We start from the raw sequence: 27,981 nt of genomic DNA, 5'->3' as shown, positions 1-27,981 counted from the left end.
CTTACTTTATTAAATATTTCTTAAAGAGTTATTTATTTGTTTTATTGCAAAATCAGATATATAGAGAGGAAGAGAGACAGAGAGAAAGATCTTGCGTCCACTGATTTACTCCCCGAGTGACCGCAATGACTGAACTGCACCGATCCAAAGCGAAGAGCCAGGAACTTCTTCCAGGTCTCCCACACGGGTGCAGAGTCCCAAGGCTTTGGGCTGTCCTTGGCTGCTTTCCCAGGCCACAAGCAGAGAGCTGGATAGGAAGTGCGGCTGCCAGGATTAGAACTGGCACCCCTATGGGATCCCAGCACATTCAAGGCAAGGACTTTAACTGCTAGGCCACCGCGCCGGGCCCACTTGATGTGCATAGAACAATATATTGGTATATCCACCTTCTAAGTCTGTCAAATCCTCACATTTTGCTGTAATTGCTCTCAATTTAAAAAAAAAATATGTATTTTTATTTTAAAGGCAAATTTTACAGAGGAATCCCAAGCCTTTGAGCAATTCTTTGCTGCTTTCCTGGGCCATAAACAAAGAGCTGGATGGGAAGTGGAGCAGCTGAGATATGAACTAGTTCTACAAGGTGGAGGATTTGCCTGTTGCACCACCACACCAGCCGCTGCTTTAGATTTTCTTGATAGACAACTTCTTATAGTTGCTCCCCCTCTATCTAGCTTCCTGCTTGTGGCCTGCGACAGCAGTAGAGAATAGCCCAAAGCCTTCAGACTGTACCCGCGAAGGAGACCTGGAAGAAGCTCCTAGCTCCTGGCTCTGGATCGGCTCAGCTCTGCCACTGCAGCCATTTGGAGAGTAAACCAGTGCATGGAAGACCTTTCTTTCTATCTGCTTTTCTCTGTAAACCTTACCTGCCTTTCCAATAAAAATAAATAAAATTTGTAAGAGAAAAACAAGATAGGTACTTGAAACTAAACTCAATATTCAATCAACGGTCCATTTAGGTTGAGTATTCTTTCTAAGAAAGATTTATTTTTATTGGAAAGGCAGATATACAGAAGGAAGGAGAGACAGAGGAAGATCTTCAGTCTGCTGGTTCACTCCCCAAGTGGCCACAACGGCTGGACTTGAGGTGATTCAAAGCCAGGAGACTCTTCTGCGTCTCTCAGGCAGTATAGGGTCCCAAGGCTTTGGGCTGTCTTTTACTCTTTCCCAGGCCACAAGCAGGGAGCTGGAAGGGAGCAGTCATGATAGGAACCAGTACCCATATGGGATCTTGGTGTGTGCAAGGTAAGGACTTTAGCAGCTAGGCTACCACATCAGGCCTTGAATATTCTTTTCTTTTTTTTTTTTTTTTTAAGATTTATTTATTTATTGGAAAGTCAGATATACAGAGAGGAAGAGAAACAGAGAGGAAGATCTTCCATCCGATGATTCACTCCCCAAGTGAGCGCAACGGCCGATGCTATGCTAGTCCGAAGCCAGGATCCAGGAACTTCTTTCGGGTATTCCACACGGGTGCAGGTTCCCAAAGCTTTGGGCCGTCCTCGACTGCTTTCCCAGACCACAAGCAGGGAGCTGGATGGGAAGTGGGGCTGCCGGGATTATAACCGGCGTCCATATGGGATCCTGGCGCATTCAAGGTGAGGACTTTAGCTGCTAGGCCACACTGCCGGGCCCTTGAATATTCTTTTCTAAAATAACTAGAATATATCACATAGATCATTTGCTTCTTAATGCAAGGCTTATTAGTATTATTTTTCTTAGTGTGTGTTTATCAGTCCTTTAGGGACAAAGACTTTTATCTTCCTTCACTCTGTAAATTGAGAAAGTACACTTGATATCTCATTTCCTTTTAATCCTCACACCCTGAGATCAGGTGTAATCATTTGCTTCAGAGTAAGAAAATTAGGTTGAAACTTTACTCAAGTTACACAGCTAATAAATTGAAAAGCCACTCCTGAGACTTTTGACTTCATGTAGTATAATCTTAGGACACTTTTAATCACAATACTTATAATGAGCCTTCTAATTGGAACCGTGTTAAGAGGGAGGACTAACCAGATAATTACCTGGCTCAATTCAGTGTTAATACCTTTTATCATTGGAATATAAAGAGGAGAAGTTTTTTGTTTATGCCCGTTGGAGGAGTTTCTTCTGTATGTGACCTACCATGAATTCTGAGACTACCATCCCTCCCTCCCTATGCCACGTGAAAGCCGCATCCAGATCAATGCAGGGATCTTTTTGATGGCTACAATGCACAGATTTGGGTGGAAGAGCTCACTAGGGTGAAGACTGAGGCATCCTTTCCACCCACTACCGCTCGCCGGACAGTTCAGAAAATAAGAACTTCTGCTCTGGGGAGACACATTAGTACCCTGAGTTACAATTCTTTTGAGTACAAATGATAAAAAAAATTGAACCCAAATCATCTAAACAGTACAGGAAAGGTACTGGCTCAGGAAAACTGAGGTAGGGTAAACGACAAAGCCAATCTCGGTTTTGCCATTCTGCAAATGGCCAGTGCTACTTGGATGCACTTGTCCAGTTTTGATCTCATCACCAGCTGGGAGGAATATAATAGTTGTTTGGCTTAGGCCATTTGGAATAGCACCTAGGACTCTGAAGTCAAAGCTCCCCAACCCACCTGTGCTGTACTACATTGAACACCTCAAGAAGCCTCCTGCTTCTTTCAACAGTTTTATTGATGTTGGTCCCTCTCATGTTAAGTTCCTGGGCAGCAGAGCCTCTTTCTGTTCCTCTAAAGCTCCTTGCCTGGCGGCATTAATTTAATGTCTGTTACACAACGATAATGAAAGCCTAAGGACAATCGACTAAAGACAGGAATAAGCCAAGTTAAAATCACAAAGAATTAAAATCTAGTAGACACTGCTCATTCAGTGTTCAGTCCTTTACTCAGTAATTACTTGTCAGACACTTACCAGTCAATACAGTCTAAGGGGTTTAGATAAAAAAAAAAATAGTTTTATCATCATATAAAAAATCACACAAACACCTACATAATTGGCACAGACACACAAAGGAAAAGTTCATGGTCTTGTGAGTAGTTCATAACAGATATCAGAAGACAAAATTGCAACGTAGTAGTCTTAATCAGCTTTTCTTAAGGATTTTCAGGCAGTTTCTTTGGTGGGCACACTAACTGAGTTACAATGAGATCAGCCAGCATTCCTGCACAGCAAGCCCAAGCTTGTACAGCGGCATCCGACTTGATTACAGCTCAGGTTTTGGCCTTACAGCATGCGCCTTAAGACCTAGCTTTAACACAAACACATACCACTAAGGACAGACTTCAAAGTAAGGAGGCAAAGGCCTAGGTTTAATTTAACGAGCAGCCGAATTCAAACTGGGGGATTTAGGTGAACAGATTTTTTGCAAAGAGCCAAACTGATGCACAGGAAGAACAAGAGTTAAGAGAAATTAAGAGTTGGAAAGAAGTTTTAATCTGGGTCTCAAGGCCAACCCGTAGCTGTCTGAAAACTTGGTGGAAGGCGGAGGGGGCCCTTGCTGGAAGGCCTGGAAGACAAGAGGCCTCGGTGCGCGGCGGGCACAGACGGCATCACTCGTGTTAGAAATCCTTTCATGCAGCTCTTCTCGGCCCAGCTTGACTCAGCATCTTCTGGCATCCTTTATCAGCACCCCATGGTGCCAGGGAGCCGCCTCCCAACTACTCTGCCCTGGCATCGCCTTCTTCGCTCGTTATCACATTTCCCTGACCCCTCCACTTTTTATTAAGGCCTTTCTGAGTGCTCCTGTTTCATTTCTTCCCCAGCCCTCACCCCCAACTTTTGCAAATCTGCAGTCCGTGACATTCAGGCGCCCTTCAAAAGTCGGTACTTGGAGGCTACTACCAAATGAGAGGACTCACTCAATTTGAATCACAGAATCCAAACAACAGCTTACCAAAACCCATATTTCCACTGTTCGGCCACAACTACCCTGAGGGGTGGTCTACTTGCAGCTGCACCTCCGTCAGTAGCCACCTTGCGAAGGGCGCCGAGAGAATCTTCCTGAAGGTTCCCCGACACAAGTCCCTGCCACCCCCTTCAGGCCGGACCCTCCTCTAGGTCCGCCGAGGACGCCGCTCTGGCCCACGGTGCTTCGGGCAGTGGGCACGGACTCGGCGAGGAGCGGGCCAGAGGCGACCCGGCGCCCGAGGAGCACGCCGGAAGCGTGCGGGGAAGCGTCTGGCGCGGGAGCCGGCTGGCGGAAGGCGGTCGCGCGCTGTGGGCAGGGGGCGCCGCGAGGGGCGGGGCCGCGGCGCGCCGGGGGGCGGGGCTCCCGCGCCGGTCACGTGAGCGGCCCGGCGGCAGCAGCGGCGGCGGCGGCGGCGGCGGCGGCCGTGGTGGCGGCGGCCGCGGCGTCTTCGGCGGCGCCCAGTGCAGGATGGTGCTGGAGGCGGCGGTGGCGGCCGTGGTGGCGGCGTCGTTGGCGGTAGCGGGAGGGGGTGCGGCGGCGGCGGCGATAGCGGCGGAGCCCGCGGGTGATATAAAATGGCGGATTTCGAGGAGTTGAGGGTAAGCGGGGACGCGGGGGAGGGGTTGCGAGGGGGGCGGGGAAGCCGCCGCGTCGCCCGGCCGCCGCCGCTTTCTGGTTCGGCCGGGGCCGGTTGGCCGGGCCAGCGTGAGGGGAGCGGGGCCGAGGAGGACGCGGGGCCGGCCCGGGCCGCGCGGGGACACGTGGGGTCGGAGCTGGCGGGGACGCCCGAGGGCTGAGGTGTGGCGAGCGGCTTGTGGCCGGGCGGGGGGTGGGCCCTGTTGTGCGTGGCGCTCGCCAAGTCTGCGTGCTGCTCACTTGCCGGGCGCCTGTTTTTCTGAGTCGCCAAGTTGCGTTTGGGATTTTGCGTGTCCTCCGCGGATGGTCAGGTCCGTCCGGAGAGGAGGCCCCTTCCTGCCTCCGCCGCTTCCCCGCGTGGGCCTTTGGGAACTTCGATCGCCGGGCTTAAACCGTGCTGCTAAGTGCCGTGCTTGAGAGATCTGCAGAGGCCGAGTGGGCAGGAGGTTTGTCTGAGCAGTCTTGTCTGCTCTTGCAGGGAAATACATTTTTTTGTTTTGGTCGTCTTAGTCGTTAAACAAGCTCATAACTTTTTTTTTTTAAAATGATTGTTGATAATGTTGTGGAGTGGAAGAGGTTTGAAGTGGGAGTGTAAGAGGAAAGAACGCCCGGACTGATAACCTTTTAATCTTTATGGGAAAAAAAACTAAGTGTGATGAAAGAGCCGGTTTTATTGTCTGGATCTCCGACGGAAATAGGGTATTTAGGATTTTATAGGAGAAATCCTGACTTCTCTCTCTCTCGTAAAATGTATTTCAAGGTAGAAGTGAGGGACGGGGAATTAACTGCAAGCAGTTTGCATGGCGTAGAAAAATGTTGCAGGGTTTCTTGCTTGCGTGAGAAGGAGCAAGGATTAGGGGAAAGCCTGAGTTTGGGGTAGGGTAAGGAAGGATGTTGGGCAGGTGTGAAAGGAGCTTGCCACAGGTTGCACGTTGCCTGCCGTTTACTCTCCTATATTAAAATGAGTTTTTAAATTTCCTGATAAAGAGGAAGGTATTTCACATGCATATTATGCTCTGTACTGGTTTATACAGAGAACCTTGTTGGGAAAGGAAAGGGTGTCTGTCGGCGCTGGAGTCTGAAGGCCCCCCTCACCCCCAGTAGTTGGGCCCAAGCTGTAGAGCTATTTACACCTGTGGAGTTTTGAACCACCCAGGCCAGGCACAGCTGTAGATTCTTGCTTTGGGTTTACGAGGGATTGAGAAGTTATGTTTTTTGTCTTAGTTTTTGGCGTGCTGAAAGGTGTATATAAAGTTCTCTTGCAGGCTTTCTAGCGAATGATGAATTTTTGGCTTTTCTGAATGTTGTCAGGAGGAGCTCCCTGTGTGGTGGGAACGGAAATAGCGCTGTGCGCTGGGCAGATGGGCAGCCTGTGCTCAGGTTCAAGGGGGACCAAACTGTAAACTAATGGAAACCAGAGAAAGTCCTTTTTCTTCTTTCTGCCTCCTTTCCGTTTTGCTGTATGAATCATTTTCATGAAATGTTTGTAAGTCACTTGACACAGACTCTCCACCTGCTGATTGGGGAGTTTGCAGGAGGGGAGAATACAGGTTGAGCAGATGCTTGCGGGCTTGCCTTACTGAGCAGGCCCGGTCACCCGATGTTTTAATTGGACTGTAACCTGCTCCCCCATTGCAAACAATGGGGATATTGCTGCTGTATGTTCATTATTTTCAAGTGTTTATTGCATGCCTGGTTCTGTTTGAGCACTGCAAGCATAGTTCTTATGTTCATAATTCTTTGAAGAAACTGAGGCACTGAGAGCGTTAGGGATTGAGCGGTTCTTAACTCCCCAACTCAAACATAGATTTAGTTCCCAAAGTCTTGACATTAATGTTTAATAGATTAGTTGATTGCTGATGAGTTGAAGGTGGAGAGTTGATTGACTTGTGGAGTGTAGGATGTGGACCCAGTAGCAGGTTTTTATTTATTTAAACATATGAATCAGATAGATGGTGAACAGAGAAGTTGATGCTTGAGATTTTTTTGTAAAATGTATTTATTTTTATTGCGAAGTCAGATATACAGAGAGGAGGAGAGACAGAGAGGAAGATCTTCTGTCCGTTGATTTCATTCCCCAAGTGACCTTAACAGCTAGAACTGAGCTGATCTGAAGCCAGGAGCTTCTTCTGGGTCTCCCATGCGGGTGCAGGGTCCCAAGGCTTTGGGTGTTCTCAACTGCTTTCCCGGGCCACAAGCAGGGAGCTGGATGGGAAGCGGGGCTTGCCAGAATTAGAACTGGCACCCATATGGGATCCAGGTACATTCAAGGTGAGGACTTTAGCCACTAGGCCACTATACTGGACCCTAGCAGGTCTTTATGTTATGTTGTGGACAAGGTCCCTGGCAAGTGGTTCTTAAAAAAGATTGGTTTTATATACCGAGTTCCCTGATCCAGGTTCTGCCTAACTTTGCTTCCTGACTCATCATGTGGACTTCCCTTTGGTGTCTCTTGAAGGTGAGGACTTCAGCCACTAGGCTACTGCCTCGGGCCCTCTATTGTTCTCTTTTGTTTCTTCTTTTTAACATTTATTTATTTTTATTGCAATGTCAGACATACAGAGATTACGAGAGACAGAAAGAAAGATCCTTTGTCCGATGATTCACCTGTCCAAGTGACCACAATGGCTGGAGCTGTGCAGATCCAAAGCCAGGAGCCAGAAACTTCCCCCCAGGTCTCTCACGTGGGTGCAGGGTCCCAAACCCTTGGACCGTCCTCAGATGCCTTCCACAAGCAGTGAGCAAGCTGGGCCACTGGGTCCAGAACTGGCGCGTTTAGCACGAGGACCTTAACTGTTAGGCCACTGCACTGGGCCCCTCTGTTGTTCTTTTTAAATGAAAACAATACTTACACAGATTATATGGGAAAATTAATAAAATAGTTTCTTTCCCATAAGTTTCACTTCCATTATAACTGGTTTTAGCTATTTTGTTTTTTCATTTTTGTCAGTCCTGAAAGTCAGTTTTTCCTATGTATTAACTCTAAGCAATATATATTGAGTTTGTTAGAAATAAGTTGTTTTCCATTTTTATTACTTTAGTTAAAAGTCTTGTTTCTAGCTTTGCTACTGATGATTTTTTTGGTGATAGTTAATTGTGTAGAACTCATAATTTTTCTGTACTTTTACAGGAAAAAATTTGAAAATTGAGTTGTATCAGCATCTTTTTAAATATGCTTGTGGCTGTGTTAATCTCTGCAAAACCGGTTAGTGTGGGTTATGGAGATCCTTTTACTACTGTTTTAAGCTGTAGTGCTTAGAAGGAGAAAGATAACACACCCCTGCTCAAGTGAGAAGAGCTCATTGAGGTGAGCTCCTTACAGCGTGTGCTGGTCTTGTTACCATGCAGCTTTTCTTGGCTTTCTGGAATCCTGGTTTCCGTTTCTAATTTTGGAAGCTTACTTTCTAGACCTATACCCAGCTGTCATCCAGGGCAAATTGTTACACTCACTGCTAGGCTGGTTCTGATGTTAATTGAATCTTATTTATTTTTCTAGATGCCTTTTAAATTTTGTTGATGTAGTCTTGAGTAATAGTGTCTAAAAGGGTGATAATCTTTCTGAAGTTATTAAATATTTGAAAATGATTTTTGCTCTTGAATAAAAATTTAGGTATAGAATTATGTTCATGTGTGGCTTAGGAAGAGTTCTAAGAAATCTATTGATTTCATCCTTTTATAAACATCAAATATAATATTTTATATATAGATACTATAACCTGCTATTACCTAGACTGTGTAGATAGAGTTCAGAAAGCCTGAAAAAAATGTATACTACTAAACTATCGATTTCAGAATTTTTTCTGTACCAGAGTACTTTTCTTTTTTCTTCATTTTTTTATTGGAAAGGTAAATTAGATTTATGGAGAGGAGAGACAGAGAGAAAGATCTTCCATCTGCTAGTTCACTCCCCAAATGTTTGCTACAGTGGGACCTGAGCCCTAAAGCTGGGTGCCTGGAGCTTGGAGCTTCTCCATGTCTCTCACACAGGTGCAGGATCCCAAGGTTTTGGGGCATCCTGTGCTTTCCTAGGCCACAAGCAGAGAGCTGGATGGGAAGTGGAACAGCCAGAATATGAACTAGCATGCATATGGGATCTTGGTGCTGGCAAGGTGAGAATTTAGCCATTGAGTCATTGTGCTAGGCCCAGTACTTATCTTCTAAGTCTACTTTTCCAGGAACTTCTCCAAGTTCCTTTTATATAAACATAAGTATGCTTCTGTACATGTTGTGTGAGCATGTGTGTTTGTGTCGATGTAGCCTTGCTTTTGGCTGCTAGGACAGTGGTTAGTCAGTCAAAGCCCAAGGGGAATGATGCTATTGTGGCCTGGCACAGCATACTAAGCAGTACCTGGATTAAGCTATACTTGAAATGCTTGAGTCCCGTATTAGAGAGTGCCTAGTAAAAGTTGCAGCTGCCCCATACGTTCAATCCAATTTTCTGCTAATATACCAGGGAACAAGTAGATGATGGCCTAGGTGCTTAAATTTGTGGGAAACCCATGTGGAGTTCCTGGCTTTGGGCTGATATAGCACCGGCTTTCCCAGGCCTGCCCTCAGTGTCTGTTTTCTGCATGTGGTGTGTGCAGCAGACTGATTGGTCCATGCCACATCCCACACAGCTATTGTACACCCTGATGTGCCTAGCTGCTGCCTAGCTCAACCCGGCTGATCCCGAAGTGGAATGGAGCAACTGGGACACAGACTGGGATGCTGACATTGCAGGATTGAGTGGCTTAATCAGCTCACAGTGAGGGCTAGTGAGGACCGTGACATGTAGCAGTTTTAGTCTCCATTCTCCTAGTGTATCACAATTTAAGTTCCTTTAAAATGCTTATTGGCTAATTGAATGTATTTTGCTCATTTTTACATTATACTGTCCCTGTTTTTCATACTAATTTGTATGGCATACCAACTTTTCCTGTTTCTGCTACAAATATCTTGCTTCCCCAGCCCTGTGAGTCTAAAATTTTAATTAATATCTGAGCCTCTCTGTTGTCCTTTTCCGTTTGGTAGGTATTTCCAGGGCAAAAGACATCAAGAGACTGAACTGTATAAGCTTCCTTTCTTGCTAAACTATTGGTGACTCAGTTACCTGTTGACTTTGTAGTGTGTCCCGTGTGTGTGTTTGTATTGAGTTGAATTCTCACCAGCAGAGTTGCTCTAGTCAGTCACCAAGGAGCTTGGAAGCAATGTTAGTAATGTTGACTCTTCTTGTTTTGAAATGATTTCAGGAGGCTTCTTGGATGTTTGCTCATCCATATGATTTTATAAAATCTTTTCAAGTTACAAAGCTACACACACACTGTGTTGGGATTGTGATAGGAAATATATTGAATTTAGTTTGGAGAGAATTATGTTTAGTTAATAAGTGTTCTTCAACATAAACATTATTAAGCTCCATTTTTCTTATAACCTAAGTCTTTCAATAAAGTTTTATAATTTTCAATTAAAATGTTAAAGTTATTTTGTTCCATTTATTCCTGGGTACCTTATTTTCGGAGCAAATCACAAATATTGCTTTTCTGTAATTGTATTTTCCAGTTTGCTAGGATATAGAAGTAAAAATTGATATGTATAATCATCTTGCTGTACTCCTAAATATGATAAGTTATATGTAGGTTTCATTTGGATTTTTTTCTTTGCAGACAATCCTTTCTGAATAATGGCTTCTCTTTGTTTCTTCCTTTCCAAATCTTATGCTTTTTTCTCTTTCTTTTTCTTGTCTTATTTTGCTGGCTAGGATCTCCAGTACAGTGTTGACTGGAAGCTGCACCCTAATCTTGATTCTGAGGCATCCGAATCTTGAATCTGATTTTAGAGGGAATGTTTTCAGAGTTTCAGAGTTTTAAGTGTATGTGTGATGCTTGCTGTAGGTGTATTGTAGATGAGCTTTCAGGTGGAGGATGTTCCTCTGCTAGCTTACTATTAAAATAAATCATGAATAGGCATAGAATGTCATCAAAATCATATTCATCTTTTGAGACCATTACATTTTCTTCTTTAATCTGTTAATTGGTGAATTATTGATTCACTTAATGCTTAAACTAACTTTGTGTTACAAGAATAGATTCAGCCCTGATCTGTTGATCCTTTTTTTTATTAAATAGGATTCAGTTTGAAGATACTAAAGGAAGGATGTTTGTTATTAATGAATAATATTGGCATTTTTAAAGAATACACTTGGTTTTTCTGGAAGATTTAAGATTAGAATTACCTGGGTTTTAGTTTATTTATATCAAGGAGTAATTCTGTGTTCAGTTGCTTGGGCACAGAACTCTGTATTTTATTTTTTTTCAAACCTGCTTTGGTAGTTGTACTATTGTAGAAAGTTCATTCCATCCACTTTCTTGGATTTACAGCAATAAATTGCTGATCTCTTAGTTAACTATTGTTAATGCCTTTTGAAGCTAAAAGTTGCCAGTTTTTTTTTGAAGATTTATTTGTTTTTATTGGAAAAGTGGATCTACTTAAAGATTTTGCATTCGTTGATTCATTCCCAAAGTAGCTGTGATGGCTGGAGTGGAGCCCATCTGAAGCCAGGGACCAGGAGCTTCTTCTGGGCCTCCCAGGTGGGAGCAGGGTTCAAAGGCTTTGGGCTATCCTGCACTGCCCTCCTGAGACATAAGCAGGGAGCTGAATGGAAGGAAATTGGAGCAGAAAGGACACAAACCGGCCCCCGTATGGGATCCAGGCCATGCAAGGCAAGAATTTAAGCATTAGGCTATTGTGCCAGCCTAAAGGTTGCCATTTTTTGAGGTATTTCAGAGAAGCATATTTTGCTTATATGGTTTTAGATGTATCTTTGATTCATTAATTTCTACTTTTCATTTCTTTTTTTAAAATATTCAGTTATTTTTATTAGAAAGGCAGATATACAGAGAGGAGGAGAGACAGAGGAAGATCTTCAGTCTGATGGTTCACTCCCCAAGTGACCACAACTGCTGGAGCTGAGCCAATCCAAAGCCAGGAGCCAGGAGCCTCTTCCAGGTCTCCCATGTGGGTGCAGGATCCCAAAGCTTTAGGCCATCCTCGACTGCTCTCCCAGGCCACAAGCAAGGAGCTGGATGAGAAGTTGGGCCGCTGGGATTAGAGCCGGAGCCCAAATGAGATCCCATCATGTTCAAAGTGAGGACTTTAACCACTAGGCCACTGTGCTGGGCCCAAGTTTTTGCTTTTTTTTCATTGGATGGTTATCATTGGCTTTCAGCATTTTGTTAGGCAAAGAGAATTTCAAGTTAGTGTTAAAATGGAATTGAAAAATAAATTTATCTTGCAGAAAGATTTTGAAATTCATGCACTGATTTCTTTTTATAATTAACACTTTTGTAGTTTATCAAAATCCATTGTATCATTTAAAAAATAGTGATTGTTTTCTCTGTATCATATGTGTTTTCTATGTGATATTTTTGTTTTATTCACTTGTGAATATTTTTCCGTATTTTTCTTTCAAATTTTTTAGAGTTCTCATTAATTCAGTTACCATTTTTTGCTTGCGATTTGATAAGTGGTGTGGTATGGATGTGACTGGTTCTTTGACATTTGATAAGACTTTCTGATTGTCACTGACAGTTTTTGTGTGTTCTTTCTGCAAATTTTTATTTTCCCTTTGTTGGTGTAAAGTTTTGTGTAAGACTGGTAATTGGACTTGTTTTTGTTGTTCAGATCTCACATCTTTATTCTTTCTTAAGACAACTGAGATGAGTGGGAAAGAATGTTCATATATTACTAGTTTTACTATTTGTATTTCTATGAATTTTTAAAAGTATTTAAAAATTGGGAGGGTGTGATGGGAAAAATTAAACTTTACATTTATTATGTTTTCCTTATGGCTTGAAGCTTTTACTTTGTTTGAGTTTTTGTATCTAGGAATGCTTTTTTTTACTTGTGTTAAATACTGTTAGATATTAAAGTATCTAGATTTTTTCTTTTGATTAATTGATTTTACCTAGTTTTTAAAGATTTTATTTATTTTTACTAAAAAGTCAGATATATAGAGAAGGGAAACAGAGAGGATGATCTTCTGCTCCCCAAGTGAGTGCAGCAGCTGGAGCTGAGCTAATCCGATCTGAAGCCAGGCGCCAGCAGCTTCTTCTGAGTCTTCTATCCTGGTGCAGGGTCCCAAGGCTTTGGGCTGTCCTTGACTGCTTTCCCAGGCCACAAGCAAGGAGCTTGATGGGAAGTGGGGCTGCCGGGATTAGAACCGCCGCCCATATAGAATGCTCATGGCGAGGACTTTGACTGCTAGGCCACAGCGCTGGACCCGCTTCATTGATTTTTAAACATTGAACCATTCTTCATTCTTTGAACTAAACCCATTTGGTGATAATATGCAGTTCTTTTATACATAACTGCGTTATACTTATAATTTTGTTAGAAATGTTACTGTTTATATTCATGAGGGTTATTGTAGTTTTATTTTGTTTTAGCTTTGTTTTGTTTTGGTGTCACAGTAATACTGGGTTCATAAGATAAATTCGTAAGTATTCTCTTGAAATTATACAGAATTGGTGTATAAACAGAATTGGTGTTTAAATGTTTGGTAGAGTTCTCCAGTGAAATTATCTGTGTCCAAGAATCTGTCTTGGAGTTACATAATTGGGAATTACAGTTCTTAGTAGATAGAATGTTGTTTGCATTAACTGTTTCATATTGATTCAGTTTTGACAGTTTAAGGAATTGATCATCTAAGCTTCAAATTTATATTTGTGGCGTTTTCTTAGTATTGCTACATTGCGTGTACTTAGACGTGGAAAAAGGGACTGGTGTCAAGGCATAGAAGGTTAAGCTTCTGTGTTTGGCACTTGCGTCCCATATGAGTGCTGATTCAAGTGCTAGCTGTTCCATTTCCCATTTGCCTCGCTGCTGATGGCCTGGGAAAGCAGCAGAGGTTGGCTCAAGTCCTAAGACACTACACCCACATGGAAGGCCTGGAGGAAGTTCCTGTCTTCGGGTCAGCTCAGCTGCACTGTTGAGACTGAGGAGTGAACCAACAGATGAAGAACTTTCTGTCTCTTCTTTCTGTAAATCTTTCCAATAAAAAAACTGAATCTTATTTTAAAAATTGTGGGAAAATAAAATTAAAGGATTAATTTGTTTTGGTGCAATGTATATTTTTTGAAATCCATGCTGTTAGGTTTTTCATAAACTTTGAGAACCCCTCATATGTGTAGATTTCAAGATATTTTTGCCTGAAAATAAACTTACCTTTTATTTCTGCTTTTCAACAAACTTTTTAATAAGATTTATTTTTATTAGAAAGGCAGATTTACAGAGATAAAAGAGACATCTTCCATCTGCTGATTCGCTTCTGAAATAGCTGCAACGGCCAGAGCTGAGCCAATCTGAAGCCAAGAGCCGGCAGTTTCTTCTGGGTCTTCTGCACAGTTGCAGAAGATCTCAAAGACATCTGCTGCTGCTTTCCCAGGCAGTGTGCAAGGAGCTGGATGGAGAGTGGAGCAGCCAGAACACAAACCAGCACCCATATGGGATACAGTGCTTGGAGGTGGAGGATCAGCTGGTTGAACCAATGTTCCGGCCCCCACAAACTGTTTGAAGCACCCTAGTATTATCTCTGACATCTGCTGTGTAATGACATAGCCTAATCTTATTCTCTGGTGGAGAGTTTGTTTTGTTTTAAGGAATTTTAAATAAATTTACATTCATTTTCAGCTTTTCATTTGTTTTGTGCTGTTCTGGTCTTTGTTTTCTTGCCTTCATTGAACTATGTTTTGGTTAAATTTTGTAATTTATTTTTGATGATGTTTATATAGTTGATCAGGGTGGGAAGGATTGAAGGTTAGGGGAAAGTGGGTGTGCTCATTGTTTCCAATTTTTTTACATCTTCCTGTATCTGGGGGAAAGGAGGAAGATAAGAGGTCATACCCAGCCTCCCAACTGCCCCAGTATCCAAGGTACTTTGTCTCTCCTTCCCTCTATAAATCTGACTTTCTAATAAAAATAAATAAATATTTTAAAAATAGCAGAAAGGTTTCTCTTAAAGTAAGGATGTCTGAAAATGCAAGGAGTGAAGCAAACGTAACGAGTTTTAAGAGAATCTGGTCTTTTAGAGAGAGATCTTGTGTCTATGTGAGTGCCTTTGTTGGTATCTTACACTTATGAAAATATTGAGAGTTCTTGAGAAATAGATCTCATTCTTTGCCCAGGAAACACTTAAAAAGTTAATACTTTTTCATGTATGAAACCATGAGTGAGATGTAATTAGTGTGTCATGACCTAGGCCACAGTATTTCTAGTTTCCTGTCTTTTTTTGTCCCTAGTGTATATGGATGATATAATGACGTCTTCATTTTGCTTATGGAGGAAACAGTGATGACCATGACATTGTAATTTATGGTATGATGTAGAACAGCACTATCCAGTGTGATTACTGCTTAGTCTACCTCCTGTCGTGACAGGAATAGTGACCTTGCCCAACCAGCCCACACCCATTCTGGTTCTTAGGGTTGGGTACTAAAGCCCAGCCACACCTGGTCCAAGCCCAGACTCAGTTCTTGTGCATTTCAGTGGGTTCCAAGACCTAGGCCAACCTGTCCTACACCCTCGCCGGTTCTCACAAGCACCAACAGGTGCCAGAGTTTAGCCCAGTGTGGCACACCTAAGACCAGGTTTACATACCAGTGCCACCAAAGGATACTGCAGTCATGTCCTATACTGATCGTTGCCCCCATTCCAGCTCACACTCACTGGTGGGGAATCATGGCCCATTAGTGCGAGCCCTTAGCTTTCCCCAGTCAGGCTTGTTTCCAGCCACAGATCTTGCATTTCAGTGGCTGCTCTGTCCCAGCTTGGCATAGCCCATCTCTGGTCATGGCCTTTGCCAGTGGATGCTGCAGCCTAGCCCTGCCCAGTATGCTCTCATCCCTGGCTTATGCAAACCAGTATGTGTTTTAGCTTAGCCTGGCATGACCTGCGTTCTGCCTGGTCTGCCCGCCCCCCCCCCCCCCCGAACTAAACTACATACTTGCTGATGGATGGAGCTGTCTTACCTGTCCTGACCAACACCCAGGCCTGAGTCACATGTTCACCAGTGAGAGCAGTGTCCCACCAGGGGAGTTTACCAAGTTCCCCAACCAGACCCACTCCCAGACCCAGATCTCACATGTGCCAGAAGGTGCTGGCCTTTACCTGGCATAGTCTGCCTCCTGAATCCTGGCCTTTGTATGAGCTGATGGATGACATGGTCTGGCCTGCCCCATACCCTGTTCTTGGTTGTGCCTGTAGGTGCTGCAGCCTGAAACAGCCTGGCCTGTTCCCAACCCCAGTACCCATAAGTGTCGGAAGTTTCCATGGTCATGGCTAGCTCAGCCGGTTACTACCCCCAGCTCTTAAGCCAACCAGTGAAAATTGCAGTTCCACAGGGGCTGGGCCCACATAGCCCCACAGAATCTGCCCACCAGACCTTTGTTCGTTGCATGCTGATCAGTGTCATGGCCCAGCCTTGTGTTACCTGTGCCGTGTTCTGACACTCACTGGAGGGTACTGTTATCTAGCCCTGTGAGGTAGGTCCCAGCTCTAGTTTTAGTGTGCACTGGTGCATGGTGATCATTGGTGAGCCATGTTAACTAGCCCAGCTCAGGTGTCCTATGTGGGCAGGTGCATCAGTCTGACCCAGAAGGGTCCTCTAACTTCCTCTCTTTGAATTGCTGAGGCTCAGCCCCTCTTCATTAGCCTGTAAATACAGTGGCCTTGTTGGTGGATATCCTCCAGAATTCATTCCTCGCCTGCGACATACTTGCTCAGTGGTCCTCTCTCCCTCACATCTCCATAACCCCTTCTCTGAGCAATTCACAGTCCCTGTGCTTTGGAACATATGGGTTCCCCAGGCCAATCTTTGCAAACCCAGTCTTTTGGTGTGGTGGCATGTTAGCCTGGAGCTCTGTTTACCTACTAGAGACCCAACATCATGGATAGGTTCCAAGATGTGGTCCTCTGACATGCATGCAGGTCTGGGACCTTACCGTTCCACTTGCCTGTGGCACAAGTGCATATGTGAGACCCCAGGCAGTGCCCAGGGGCATACCACACTAGCCTAGGCCCTTTCCCTTCCCCCTTCTCACCTGCCCTTGGGTTCATAGAAAAGAGTGAAGCCACAGAAGGCCCCTGCTCCACAAAGGCCCTGTGTATGAACTTACACCCAAGAACAAATCAAGAGTGGAAGGAAGGTATCTTAACCCTTTGTAAGATTTAGGGCTACTCATTTCCTTGTGAATGCAATTGTTTTAGCTGTTTGCATTCTGAAATAGATGTTGGCGATGTTTAGCTTTATTGTTTAAAGCATCTTTGTTTTCTTACTGTGTTTCCTGTTCAGTTGTGTTTTTGTTGGGTAGAGAAGTCACTTAATTTTGGCTCACAGTTCTGTCCTGATTCTGTAAAATTGTTATTTGGCAACACAGGTTACACTTAACACCTTGTAAAAATCTGGTTTTTGTTTGTTTGTTTGATTAGTCACTGATAGTCTGTAACTTGTATATAGGAAGGCTTTGGTTGAAAGAACATTTTCATCAGTTTTATAGATCTTATGGTCATTAAACAGTTTTGGGTTTACATTTAAACATAATCAGATAACGCAGTGGTCAATAAAAACTGTTAGTATGTAGGTTACCAAAATCAAGAGTACAACAAAATGCACTTAACGTAACTTGAGCTAATTTTGTGGGCAATGGTGACTTTATCAGTAATAACAGTTCTACGTGGTATGTGAAATTGCCAGCTACTAGTGCAAGCAGGATAGATCATGGCTTAGCATTTATATACTAACATTTTTATATTTGTGGGTAACTGTTGGCTTTTTTTTCTTCCTTTTAGAACATGGTTTCTAGTTTTAGGGTTTCTGAACTACAAGTGTTACTGGGCTTTGCTGGAAGGAATAAAAGTGGACGCAAGCATGACCTCCTGATGAGGGCACTGCATTTGTTGAAGAGTGGCTGCAGCCCTGCTGTTCAGATTAAAATCCGAGAATTGTATCGCCGCCGATATCCACGGACTTTAGAAGGACTTACTGACTTATCCACCATCAAATCCTCAGTTTTCAGTTTGGATGGTAGCTCCTCACCTGTGGAACCTGACTTGGCTGTGGCCGGAATCCACGCTTTGCCTTCTACTTCAGTTGCTTCTCACGCACCGTCCTCTCCAGTTGGTTCTGTCTTGATGCCAGATACGAAGCCTGCATTTGAGATGCAGCAGCCATCTCCCCCAATTCCTCCTGTCCATCCTGATGTGCAGTTAAAAAACCTGCCCTTTTATGATGTCCTTGATGTTCTTATCAAGCCCACAAGTTTAGGTAAGTGTTGGGAAAATCAGTTTCTACTGGGAAAGTGAATAAATAAAACAAGAAGACATCAATATATGATTTGTTGTCAGTATTTTAAAAAATGAATTATTAATATGAAATATTTAAATGTGCACATAAACCACTGACAGTCTTGACTGTGGCTGTTATTTCATATCATTTGAATGTTATCTTCTAAATTTGTTGTTGTGGTAAAATACCTGTTAAATCTGCTGTCTTGATCATTTTTAAGTTATACTTTTTTCTTAGTGAATACATTCATGTATTGTATCTGTTGCTACCAACAACTCCCCAGAATCTTTTTCTTGTGACACTAAAGCTGTGTACCAATTAAGTGATAACTGTGTTTCTTCCTGCTCTCAGCTCTTATCCTCCACCATTCCATACTCATCTATTTCACTAACCATGACTCCTCAGGGTTCTTTTGTGTTGTAGTTCATGTCAGAATTTCCTTCCCTTACAAGGCTGAATAATGCAGTACCTTTATAAAATTGTAAAGAAAAGTAGTAGTCTTTTCCCCATTCTACCACTTGCCACTGGTAAAGTGGCAAGCTAAAACTAAAGGTATCAACCTTAATTATTTTAACTGTTTCTTCTAAAAATTAGTCCCATATTTCTGCTGTGTATAGATTACATTTTCCATCTTATCAGCATACACTTAAGTGACTGCTGTTTTTTGGCTTTTCATAAATAATGTAACTTTTTTTAAAAAAAACTTATTTATTTTTATTGGAAAAGCAGATTTACAGAGAGAAGTAGGTACAGAAAGAAAGACCTTCCATCTGCTGGTTCATTCTCCAAGGGGCTGCAATGGCTGTAGCTGAACCACCTTAAGCCAGGAGCCAGGAGCTTCTTCTGGGTCTCCTACACAGGTGTAGGGTCCCAAGGCTCTGGGCCAGCCTCCACTGCTTTCCCAGGCCACAAGCAGGGAGCTGATGGGAAGTGGAGTAATCGGGACATGAACCAGCACCCATATGGGATCCCGGCATGTGCATGTAAAGCAAGGACTTTAGCCAGTAGGCTACCATGCCAGGCCAATAACATAACTTAAAAAAACAAAAACAACCAACGGTGCGGGGCTGTTCGCCTAACCGAGAGTTCTTTTTTTCCGCGATGTGCTGAGGCCGTAACCAAAATATACATTTGCCGCCATAGAAACCGCGCTGCCGCCTCACGACAGGTATAAAATACTATAAATATTTATACCCTAGCGAACTCCAGGGAGACCCCTCTGCCTGCCCGCTCGGGCGGGGGGGAGGGAGGGCCATAAGACTCAAGAGTTAGTCCCACCACCAGAGGCAGACATAAAAACAGAAACAAAACTTTGGTCCAAAATTTGCAAAGGGAAGAGTACATGCAAAGCCCTGAAAAGGGAGTTCGCTTCGCGGCGCGGGAGGGTTAAGGCAGCGCAGGCCGTGGCAGCGGGCCTGCCTGGGGGCCGAGTTACAAAGAATAAAATACACAGAGTAGAGAATACAAGTTCGGACACACGCATACCACTGTATCACGCTATAAAAAGTTACTTAAAAACTATCTCTTGCATATAAACGGAGCAAGAGTATTTGGTCACGGGAGACCGCAGCCAATCACGTCACTTGATTGAGGGGTGGGGATGCCTGCGGGTGGGGGGGGGTCTCGGGGGTCCCCGGTCAGCCCAGGTGGGCAGGTCTAAGGCACAAGGATGCCCCCCGCCGCAGGCCGCGCGCTGGGGCGCCTGGACAAGGCACTGTCCTGGGGCGGGCCCGCTGCCGCAGCTGCCTGCCTGCCACCACGCCATGAGCAAGGTGATCTAGATTTAATTCTTTTTTTTTTTTTAAAAAAAACAGGTAAACTGATTTCTCTTTAAAAAAATAAATTCTCTGGTCTGTTAAGGTCACTTGAGCTGCTTGAGTTACAGAGAGAGAGAGAGTTGGAGAAATTTTCATTTCCCTGATGTCTGCAGTGACCAACAGATAGGCCAGATCAGAGCCAGAAGTCTGGAGGTTCATCTGGTTCACCCATGTGGGAGGCAAGGACCCGTTCTGCTACTTTCCCTCGTCAGTAATAGGGAGCTGAATGGAAAGTGGAGCAACCAGTATACAAACTAATGCCCATATGGGATGTTGGCACCGGCAAATGGAGAATTAACCTGTTTCCCACCACACCAGCTCCCAATGTATTTTTTATTTTTAAGATTTTTGTTTGACTGAATCACTTCCCAAATGGCTGCATGTCCACAGCTGAGGCACTCTGAAGCCAGTAGCCTGGAGCTTCTTCCTGATCGTCTACATGGGCAGCAGGGACCCAAGAACTTGGGCCATCCTCTATTACTTTCCCAAGCCATAGGCAAGGAACTGGATTGGAAGTGGAGCAGCTAGGACACAAACTGGTGCCCAGAAGGGTTGCTGGCATTGTAGGTGGTAGCCTAATTTGCTATGCCCATGGTGGTGGTTCCTCAAAGTATCTTTATGCTATTATAGATGGAATTATTTTCATAATCTTTTTATACTGATTGGTGTTATATATAAGAATGCTGCTGAATTTTCATGTTAACCTTATATCCTGCTGCTTTCCTGAATTCAAGTACTAGTTTGCTATGTAATCCTCACAGCTTACTGTGTACTATAGCGTGGCATTGGTAAGCAAAGATAGCTCTGCTTCTGGAGTTTGTTTGCCTTTTATTTCGTTTTCCTCCCCAGTTCCTCAGGCTGCAACTTCAGTGAGCATTCTCATCACATGGGACTTAGATGGTTTCTTTGTGAATAAAAAGGAACTTAGTATTATTTACCTATATATTTTTTATATTTTTCAAAGAGACCCAGTTTCTTTTTTTCTTTTTTTAAAGATTTATTTTTATTATTTTTGTTATTGGAAAGGCGGATATACAGAGAGGAAAGACAGAAGAAGATCTTCCATCTGTCCGATGATTCACTCCCCAAGTGAGCGCAACGGTCGATGCTATGCCGATCCGAAGCCAGGAGACTCTTTCGGGTCTCCCACGCGGGTGCAGGGTCCCAAAGCTTTGGGCCGTCCTCGACTGCTTTCCCAGGCCACAGGCAGGGAGCTGGAAGGGAAGTGGGGCTGCCGGGATAGAACCGGCGCCCATATGGGATCCCGGGCGTGCAAGGCGAGGACCCCAACCACTTGCGCCACTGTGCCGGGCCCCGAGACCCAGTTTCTGCTTAGAATGTCGTTTGAACTGCTTTAGTAAGAAAGAACTCTTCCATAGTTAATCTTTTCCAGAATGGCACAGGAAATTTTCCACACACTTAGGAAAGTATTTTTTTATTTGAATGGCATAGTTACAGAAGAGGATAAGGAAGGTTGTGGGGGTGGAGAGAGAAGTTCACATCCTGCGTGGCTGCAACAGCCAGAGCTGGGCCAAGCTGAAGCCAGGAGACTGAAATTGTCCTGGTCTCCCAAGAGGGTGGTGGAGCACATGCAGTTGGGCCATTTTACTTGCCAGGTATTGTAGCAGAGACTAGATTGGAAGTGGAGCAGCTGGGACTCCCAGCTAGTGTTTCTGTGGGATGCCAGCATCACAGGTGGCGACTTGCCATGCTGCACTGCAATGCTGGCCCCTAACCCACATTTTCTAGTTTCCCAGGTCCCCTAAAATATCAGTTTTTTAGAAAACTTGGTAACTTTCATCACAGTGCTGAAAGTTATTACATGCGACCAACATGGATTTATTGATGAGGTTAATCATTTAGAAGGTAATGTTCTAGAAATGTTTTCTTATTTTTGTCTGTGAAAACTCTTGTTCTGAGTCACTTGGAAACTCGAGTGCTTTTTTCCTCTCAGGATCGTATTGAACTACACCTTGGATAAATCAGAAAGAAATTGTGAGGGGCATGTTAGTGGGGCTAGGTGGGGGTTGTGTGGCCTGATTCGGGGCAGGCTAGTATAGTTTCTTTTTCTCCCTTCTCATTGTTTTAATCAGTTTAATTTTAGCTAACCAAACCCAGCATATAGAGCAGGGTAGACACCTGCAGGCAGGTGTAAGGCTTGCAGAATTCTTTGGTGTAGTTTTGTCAAAGGCAGCCACAAATGGGACTGAAACTTAAGTACATCTATAGAAGGCTCTTTTTAAGTAGATAATTTGGAATGGCCAGCAATCCGTGTTATAAACATCTAAATGGCCTTGGCACATAGAAGGTTCTCTGCTTCTTTATAGAATAAGCTATCTATATATATACACACACGTATATGTGTATATATATATATACATATATATATATATATGTAGTTTTTATTGATATTATTAGAAAGGCAGATTTTACAGAGAGGAAAAACAGATCTTCCATCCACTAGTTTTACTCTCCAAGTAGCCAGAGCTGATTCGATTTGAAGCCAGGAGCTAGGAGCTTCTCCCAGGTCTCCCACATGGATGCAGGGTCTCAAGACTTTTGGTCATTCTCCACTGCTTTCTCAGGCCACAAGCAAGGAAATGGATGGGAAGTGGAGCAGTCGGGACATGAACCGGCACCCATATGGAATCCCAGAGCATGAAAGGCAAGGATTTTAGCTACTGAACTATCGTGTTGGGCCCTAAAATAAGATATTTTATCTTATTACATTGGTTCTGAAGTTAAAATGCAATCTTTGTTCATGTGTTGTTTTGCTTTGCCTTTTTTTAGTATTTAAGTTACTGGACCAAAGAGTAAAAACATTTTAAATTCTTGGTATTACATTCCAAGTTAATTCTTTAAATAAGTGTTCCAATTCAAACTCTTCAAACAAAGTGAACTAGAGTATCTTATTGGTTTTACTTCTTAGATATTGGGTGCTATTAAAAATAAATCTGCAATTTTTAGATAAAATTGAAAATGTAAAGTTTTAAAGATTTGTAATAGCAAGTGTTTATTACTTAGTTAACTTATGTTTTTTCTTTCTCATTTAACTTTCTGAAAAAAGTTCTGTGTCCATAATTTGTTTTTGCTTTTCTCTGTCATGGTTTTAGGTTATGCGAGTGTGTTGTTTTATAGCTCATTTACTTATTTGTCAGCACTTGTTGCAAGTATTATTCTTTACTTGTATTTTGATAAAGATTTGGATTATTCAGGTTAGTGCTATGCCTTAGTAGCCCTACTATCACGTAGGGTTCCTCAGAAATGTGCCTCATGAGTGGTCAGGGAGGATCCTGTCCTTGGGCTGTGGTTACAGAAGCTGTTGCAGAAATGTGGCTGGTTGCAGAGGACACCTGCTCACTCAGAAAGGATTCAGTAAAAGTTTTGTTTTCCTCAATGGCTATGTTACTTGGCTTAGATAAAACGTACCAGGGTTAAGAAAATCCAAAGTCCACCTTAGTGCATCACAGACCCAGACAGTTGTTGCAAAGCTTGGTCAGGAAAGTTGTCCAGTTTGCTTTGTTTGCTATCCTCTGAGGAAGTACTTGACATCCTCTGCTGGCTTAGATGAACTGGTAGTCCTGTCTCCTGTGTGCATCTGGGCATGCTCTCCACTGTACAGGAATCAGCAACTGAGAAGACCTAGTCCCAATACATGCATTCCAAGGTGAGACCCTGTATCTCATGGTTTTCCCTATGGGTCGATTTGATTCCCGTGGTCTAGTTGTGGAGTCCTCCAAGAAACCTCACCTGGGAAGTCCTCAGATTTGACTCTTGCGTGTACTTGTTAGTGCAGGATCAGGTTCAGTCCATCTCCTACAACAACCATTTCGTGTACTGGTGGGTGTAGCTTTCTGGTCAATCCCATTGCCTGCCTTATTTCTCAGCTGCCCTATCAACCTGGAGTTATTGAGCCCAGCCCTCCTTCGTCTGGCTCAGATGCACACCATTGAGTGCTGAGGCCTACTTGGGGTGACCTCTGATAACCCTTTCCCGGCCTGTCACCAGCTCCAGTTTTTCTGAGTGCTGCTAGGTGCTACAGTCTAACCTAACCTGACCTTCCCCCAGCCCGGTTCTCTTGTGAGCCAATAGGTGCTACAGCCTAGCCCAACCTGGCCTGTTCCCAGCCTTGGGAGTGAGTGAACACCTGTGGATCTACTTTCACATTGCAGAAAAATCAAAGTTGCTACATCTTAAAGGTCTTCTTGCCTCTTTTTTTCCTGAGTTAAATCACTGGCAGGGAGCTGGGTGGGAAGCGGGGCTGCCGGGACTAGAACTGGCGCCCATAGGGGATCCTGGGTGCGCAAGGCGAGGACCTTAACCACTGTGCCATCACGCCGGGCCCCAGTTTTTATATATAGTAAATATTGGTAGGTCTAACTGTTTAATAATCTGTGAAATCTAAGGTTTTTTGTATATAAATCCTTGATTCCTTGAAATTTCTTCTTTTTAAATTGCAAAAGTAATTCGTGCTTGTAGTTAAATTCAAACATTACAGAACTATAACAGGGAAAGTCCCTCAGAATTTCACTTTTTATTACACTAGCCATATCAGTAGCTGCTTATTTCCGTGTCATATTTTTTCTTCTCATTCATAAAGCATTTTTGAAATGTAAGTTTCTGTATCACATGTAATCTCAAGGAGTAATGTATCATAGAGTCTGTGCTGTGACCATCTGTCCACCATGAGAGTTTTTGTTCTGTGACCATCTTTTCTGATGATATTTCTTGGAAATATAGTTACACAAAATTTCAGCTGGCCTCATCAATTTGTAGCATTCATAAATGAATCTGAATATAATTTGGAATTTAAAAGATTGTGTTAAATTGCTTCATGAGATCATAGCACTGTTTTACTCACTGCTGCTGTGTAACATAGTGTGGAAACAGAGTGGTGGAAAACAAATGGTTATGCTCATGAATTCTCTGGGTTAGTAATTTGGAAGGGCTTCCTTATCCCAGCATGCCTGTGGCCTTAGCTGAGAAGATGACTTGATGATTAGAAGGTTGGATCATTTGGAGACATCCTTGCTGACAAGTCTGGTGGCCATGCTGCTACCTGATGGCTTGACCTCAGCTTTGCTGTTGGTTGGAGTCCCCACATGTGGCTTCTCTATGTGATCTAGTTTGATTTTCTTTCTAGCATGAGAGCTGGATTCCGAAAGTGAGTGTTTTGACAGCAAGGAAGCAGTTGTGGGACTTACATTACTATCATTGCATGTTATGTAGCATCCCTTATATTGTATTTGTTCCAAGAAATCTCATTTGAACTGAAATGGGAGGATGATGTAGACCCCACTGTTCCTTAACCGGAGGAATATCAGAGTTGTTACAAGAAGGGTGTGATGGAAGATATTGTGGTTGTATTTGGGATTTAATGTCTGTGTTATACAAGTTGTTGGAAAATGGAAGACTTTCTTCCCACATCCTTGATTTGTGGATTTTTTTTTTCTTTTTTACTTATTTTTACCATGAAGCATGCTGGGCAAAGACAGAAGTAGGAACTTTATCCACCTCTCCCACATGGGTGTAGAGACCCAAGTATTTGTGCCTTTTTTTCTGTTTTTCTAAGAAACTGGTTTTCCCCAGGATTTGGATAGAGAGTAGAGCAGCTGGAACTTGAGCTTGGCACTTACCTGGGATACCAGCATTGTAGGAGACCGATTAACCCAATGTACCACATTGCTGGCTCCAGATGATTATGTATCTTAATAACTATCTGAATAACAAGTTTTAAAATCTAAAATTTTGTTTTCTGAGCAATTAAATATAAAACAATGAAAACAAAACATGACAAATGAGTACTTTCTTGGGGACTATTTCTTGACTTCTTTTGTTGTGTTTTTAGTATATGAGAAAACTTCAGAAAATTTGTGGGGAAATTCAGATAAAAGATAAAAATAAATATAAAGTTTATTTTTCAATCTATAATGTGTTGACTCTATGTGACTTTGTTAAGTGATAACAGCCACATAGTCCATGCTGAAACAACTGGAGCTCCTGGGAGTTTAGCCATATGAATGCTACCTGAAGGAATCTTAGTGTTCTTTGAAGATTTTTGATGAGTAAGGAACAGAAGAGGAGGAGTCAAGTCAGGACTGTGAAGTGGGTTAAGTTTGCCTTTGCTTCATGAGAGGAATGGCCCAGGAGCAGTGTTGTGAAGGACTAGGACTGTGTAGTGAAACTTTGCCAGGTGTTTTTCTGTTAAAGCTTTGGCTAACTTTCTTGAGAACATTCTTGTAATAGCAGGTATCTTCACTATGTGGCCCTCCAGAAAGTCAGCTTCTCTCCTACCACCAAAAGACCCAACATCCGAAAAAGCTGTCCACATGCCCTTTGCTTCTGACCAGTCAGGCCACTTTGTGATCTGACTAGCCCACTTCCTGCTCCTGGTAGGTATTGCTCTGAGCTCTGACTTCAGGATCATCCTGATAAAGCTGCACTTCAATTCCTCTAAGAAAATTTAGGATCTTAACATGCTCATTTAACATTTTTGCTGAAAGCTGCTCTCTTGTTTACAACTGATCTGGGCCAGCTGTTGGTTAGGAGATTGGTTCAGCATGTGTAAGCTGAAGTGACACAGACATCTGTGGTGTTGGTCATTGCTGCTGATCACTTGTCTCCAGTAAAGGGACAGAATAATTTTCTTCTCAAGATTTATGTGCATGGGATATTTCATGCTCAACATAATTTTCTTTCCCACTTAAAACAAGTTAGTATATAAACTGCTAACTTATTTAGAACATTGTCTTTATGAACTTTTTATACAGTGGTAGAGATTTCTTCATTCTTTCCTTTTTTTTCCCTTTAAAGATTTATTTATTTATTTTTGAAAGTCACAGTTATAGAGTCACAGTCTTTGGTCCACTGCTTCACTCCCCAGATTATCGCATTGGCCAGCGCTGGGCCAATCCAAAACCAGGAGCCAGAAGCTCCATTTGGGTCTCACATATGGGTGGCAGGAGCCCAGACATATGAACCATCCTCCACTACTTTTCTCAGGTCGTTAACAGGGAGCTGGATTGGAGGTGGAACATCTAGACTAGAACTGGTGCCCAAAAGGGATGCTAAGGTGGCAGGCAGTGGTGTTACACACTGTGCCACAGCAGTCTCAGTTTCTCCATTCTTATGCCCACGCTTAATTGTAAATTTGTTTCACTTTGTTTCAGTGTTGACAGAATTCATGAGTGTTCTTAGTTAACTCTCTTTCAAGCTGATGTTCTTACTAGTGATTCAAACCAGTTCCTGTCAATACAAGTTTAATACAAGTTTATTTTGGTACCAAGAAATTCCGTGAAATTGTGCATGGACTTTTTTTTTAATTGGGATAAAGAATGATTAAATGCTTAAATCTATGGTATCTTTGGCTCAATGCAGTGGCCTAGTGGCTAAAGTCCTCACCTTGCATGTCTTGGAATCCCATATGGATGCTGATTCTAATCCCTGCTGCTCCACTTCCCATCCAACTCTCTGCTTATTGCCTGGAGAAGCAGGGGAGGATGGCCCAAAGTCTTGGGACCCTGCACCCGCGTGGGAGACTCACAGGAAGCTCATGGCTTCGGGTTGGCTCAGCTCCAGCAGTTGCAGTCACTTGGGGGGTGAACCAGTGGACAGAAGATCTTTCTCCCTCCTTCTCTCTGTAAATCTGCCTTTATAATCAAAATAAATAAATGTTTTTTTAAAGATTTTTATTTTTATTATTTTTTCATTGGAAAGGCGGATATACAGAGAGGAAAGACAGAGAGGAAGATCTTCCATCCGATGATTCACTCCCCAAGTGAGCGCAATGGTCGATGCTATGCCGATCCGAAGCCAGGAGCCTCTTCCAGGTCTCCCACGCGGGTGCAGGGTCCCAAAGCTTTGGGCCGTCCTCAACTGCCTTCCCGGGCCACGGGCAGGGAGCTGGAAGGGAAGCGGGGCTGCCAGGATTAGAACTGGCGCCCATATGGGATCCCGGGCATGCAAGGCGAGGACCTTAACCACTGTGCCACCGCGCCGGGCCCAATAAATAAATGTTTTAAAAAATGAAAGACATATCTCTTAGGGTGACTCATGGTTCCAAGATGAATGCAGTTCAGTCTTTTCCTGATTTAAAAATATTTCACATTTAAACATTTTAGAAGTTGGCAGATACTTTTTATCAGAAGTCCCTGCTTGTTTTCTTACATTTGTTATTGAAATTATTTTTCTTTTTTCTCCTCAGTTCAAAGCAGTATTCAACGATTTCAAGAGAAGTTTTTTATTTTTGCATTGACACCTCAACAAGTTAGAGAGATATGCATATCCAGGTAAGAGGAATGTTGGGGATGTGTT

The 27,981-nt window shown here is 43.2% G+C and overlaps 1 protein-coding gene across 4 annotated transcripts in view; it reads left to right on the top strand.

Annotated features, from left to right (window-relative positions):
• Positions 1-4,313: 4,313 nt before the first annotated feature.
• PIAS2 (protein inhibitor of activated STAT 2) overlaps positions 4,314-27,981 on the top strand; it is a 64,548-nt gene continuing 40,880 nt past the window's right edge. For 3 of the 4 annotated variants that reach the window (XM_040984977.1, XM_040984974.1, XM_040984975.1), the window contains exons 1-3: positions 4,415-4,493; positions 17,356-17,830; positions 27,872-27,956. In XM_040984977.1, coding sequence (XP_040840911.1) covers positions 4,470-4,493; positions 17,356-17,830; positions 27,872-27,956 — 584 coding nt within the window. In that variant the 5' untranslated portion in view covers positions 4,415-4,469. Of the gene's footprint in view, positions 4,494-17,355; positions 17,831-27,871; positions 27,957-27,981 lie in introns of all 4 variants that reach the window. The other variant, XM_040984976.1, reaches the window with a different exon arrangement.

Source organism: Ochotona curzoniae, unplaced genomic scaffold (genome assembly GCF_017591425.1).
Source record: "Ochotona curzoniae isolate NIBS_2020 unplaced genomic scaffold, NIBS_Ocur_1.0 contig_43, whole genome shotgun sequence".
In the NCBI taxonomy this organism is placed as follows: Eukaryota; Metazoa; Chordata; class Mammalia; order Lagomorpha; family Ochotonidae; genus Ochotona; species Ochotona curzoniae.
Note: the sequence above shows the minus strand (reverse complement) of the source record. Positions and strands in the feature narration are given on the sequence as shown.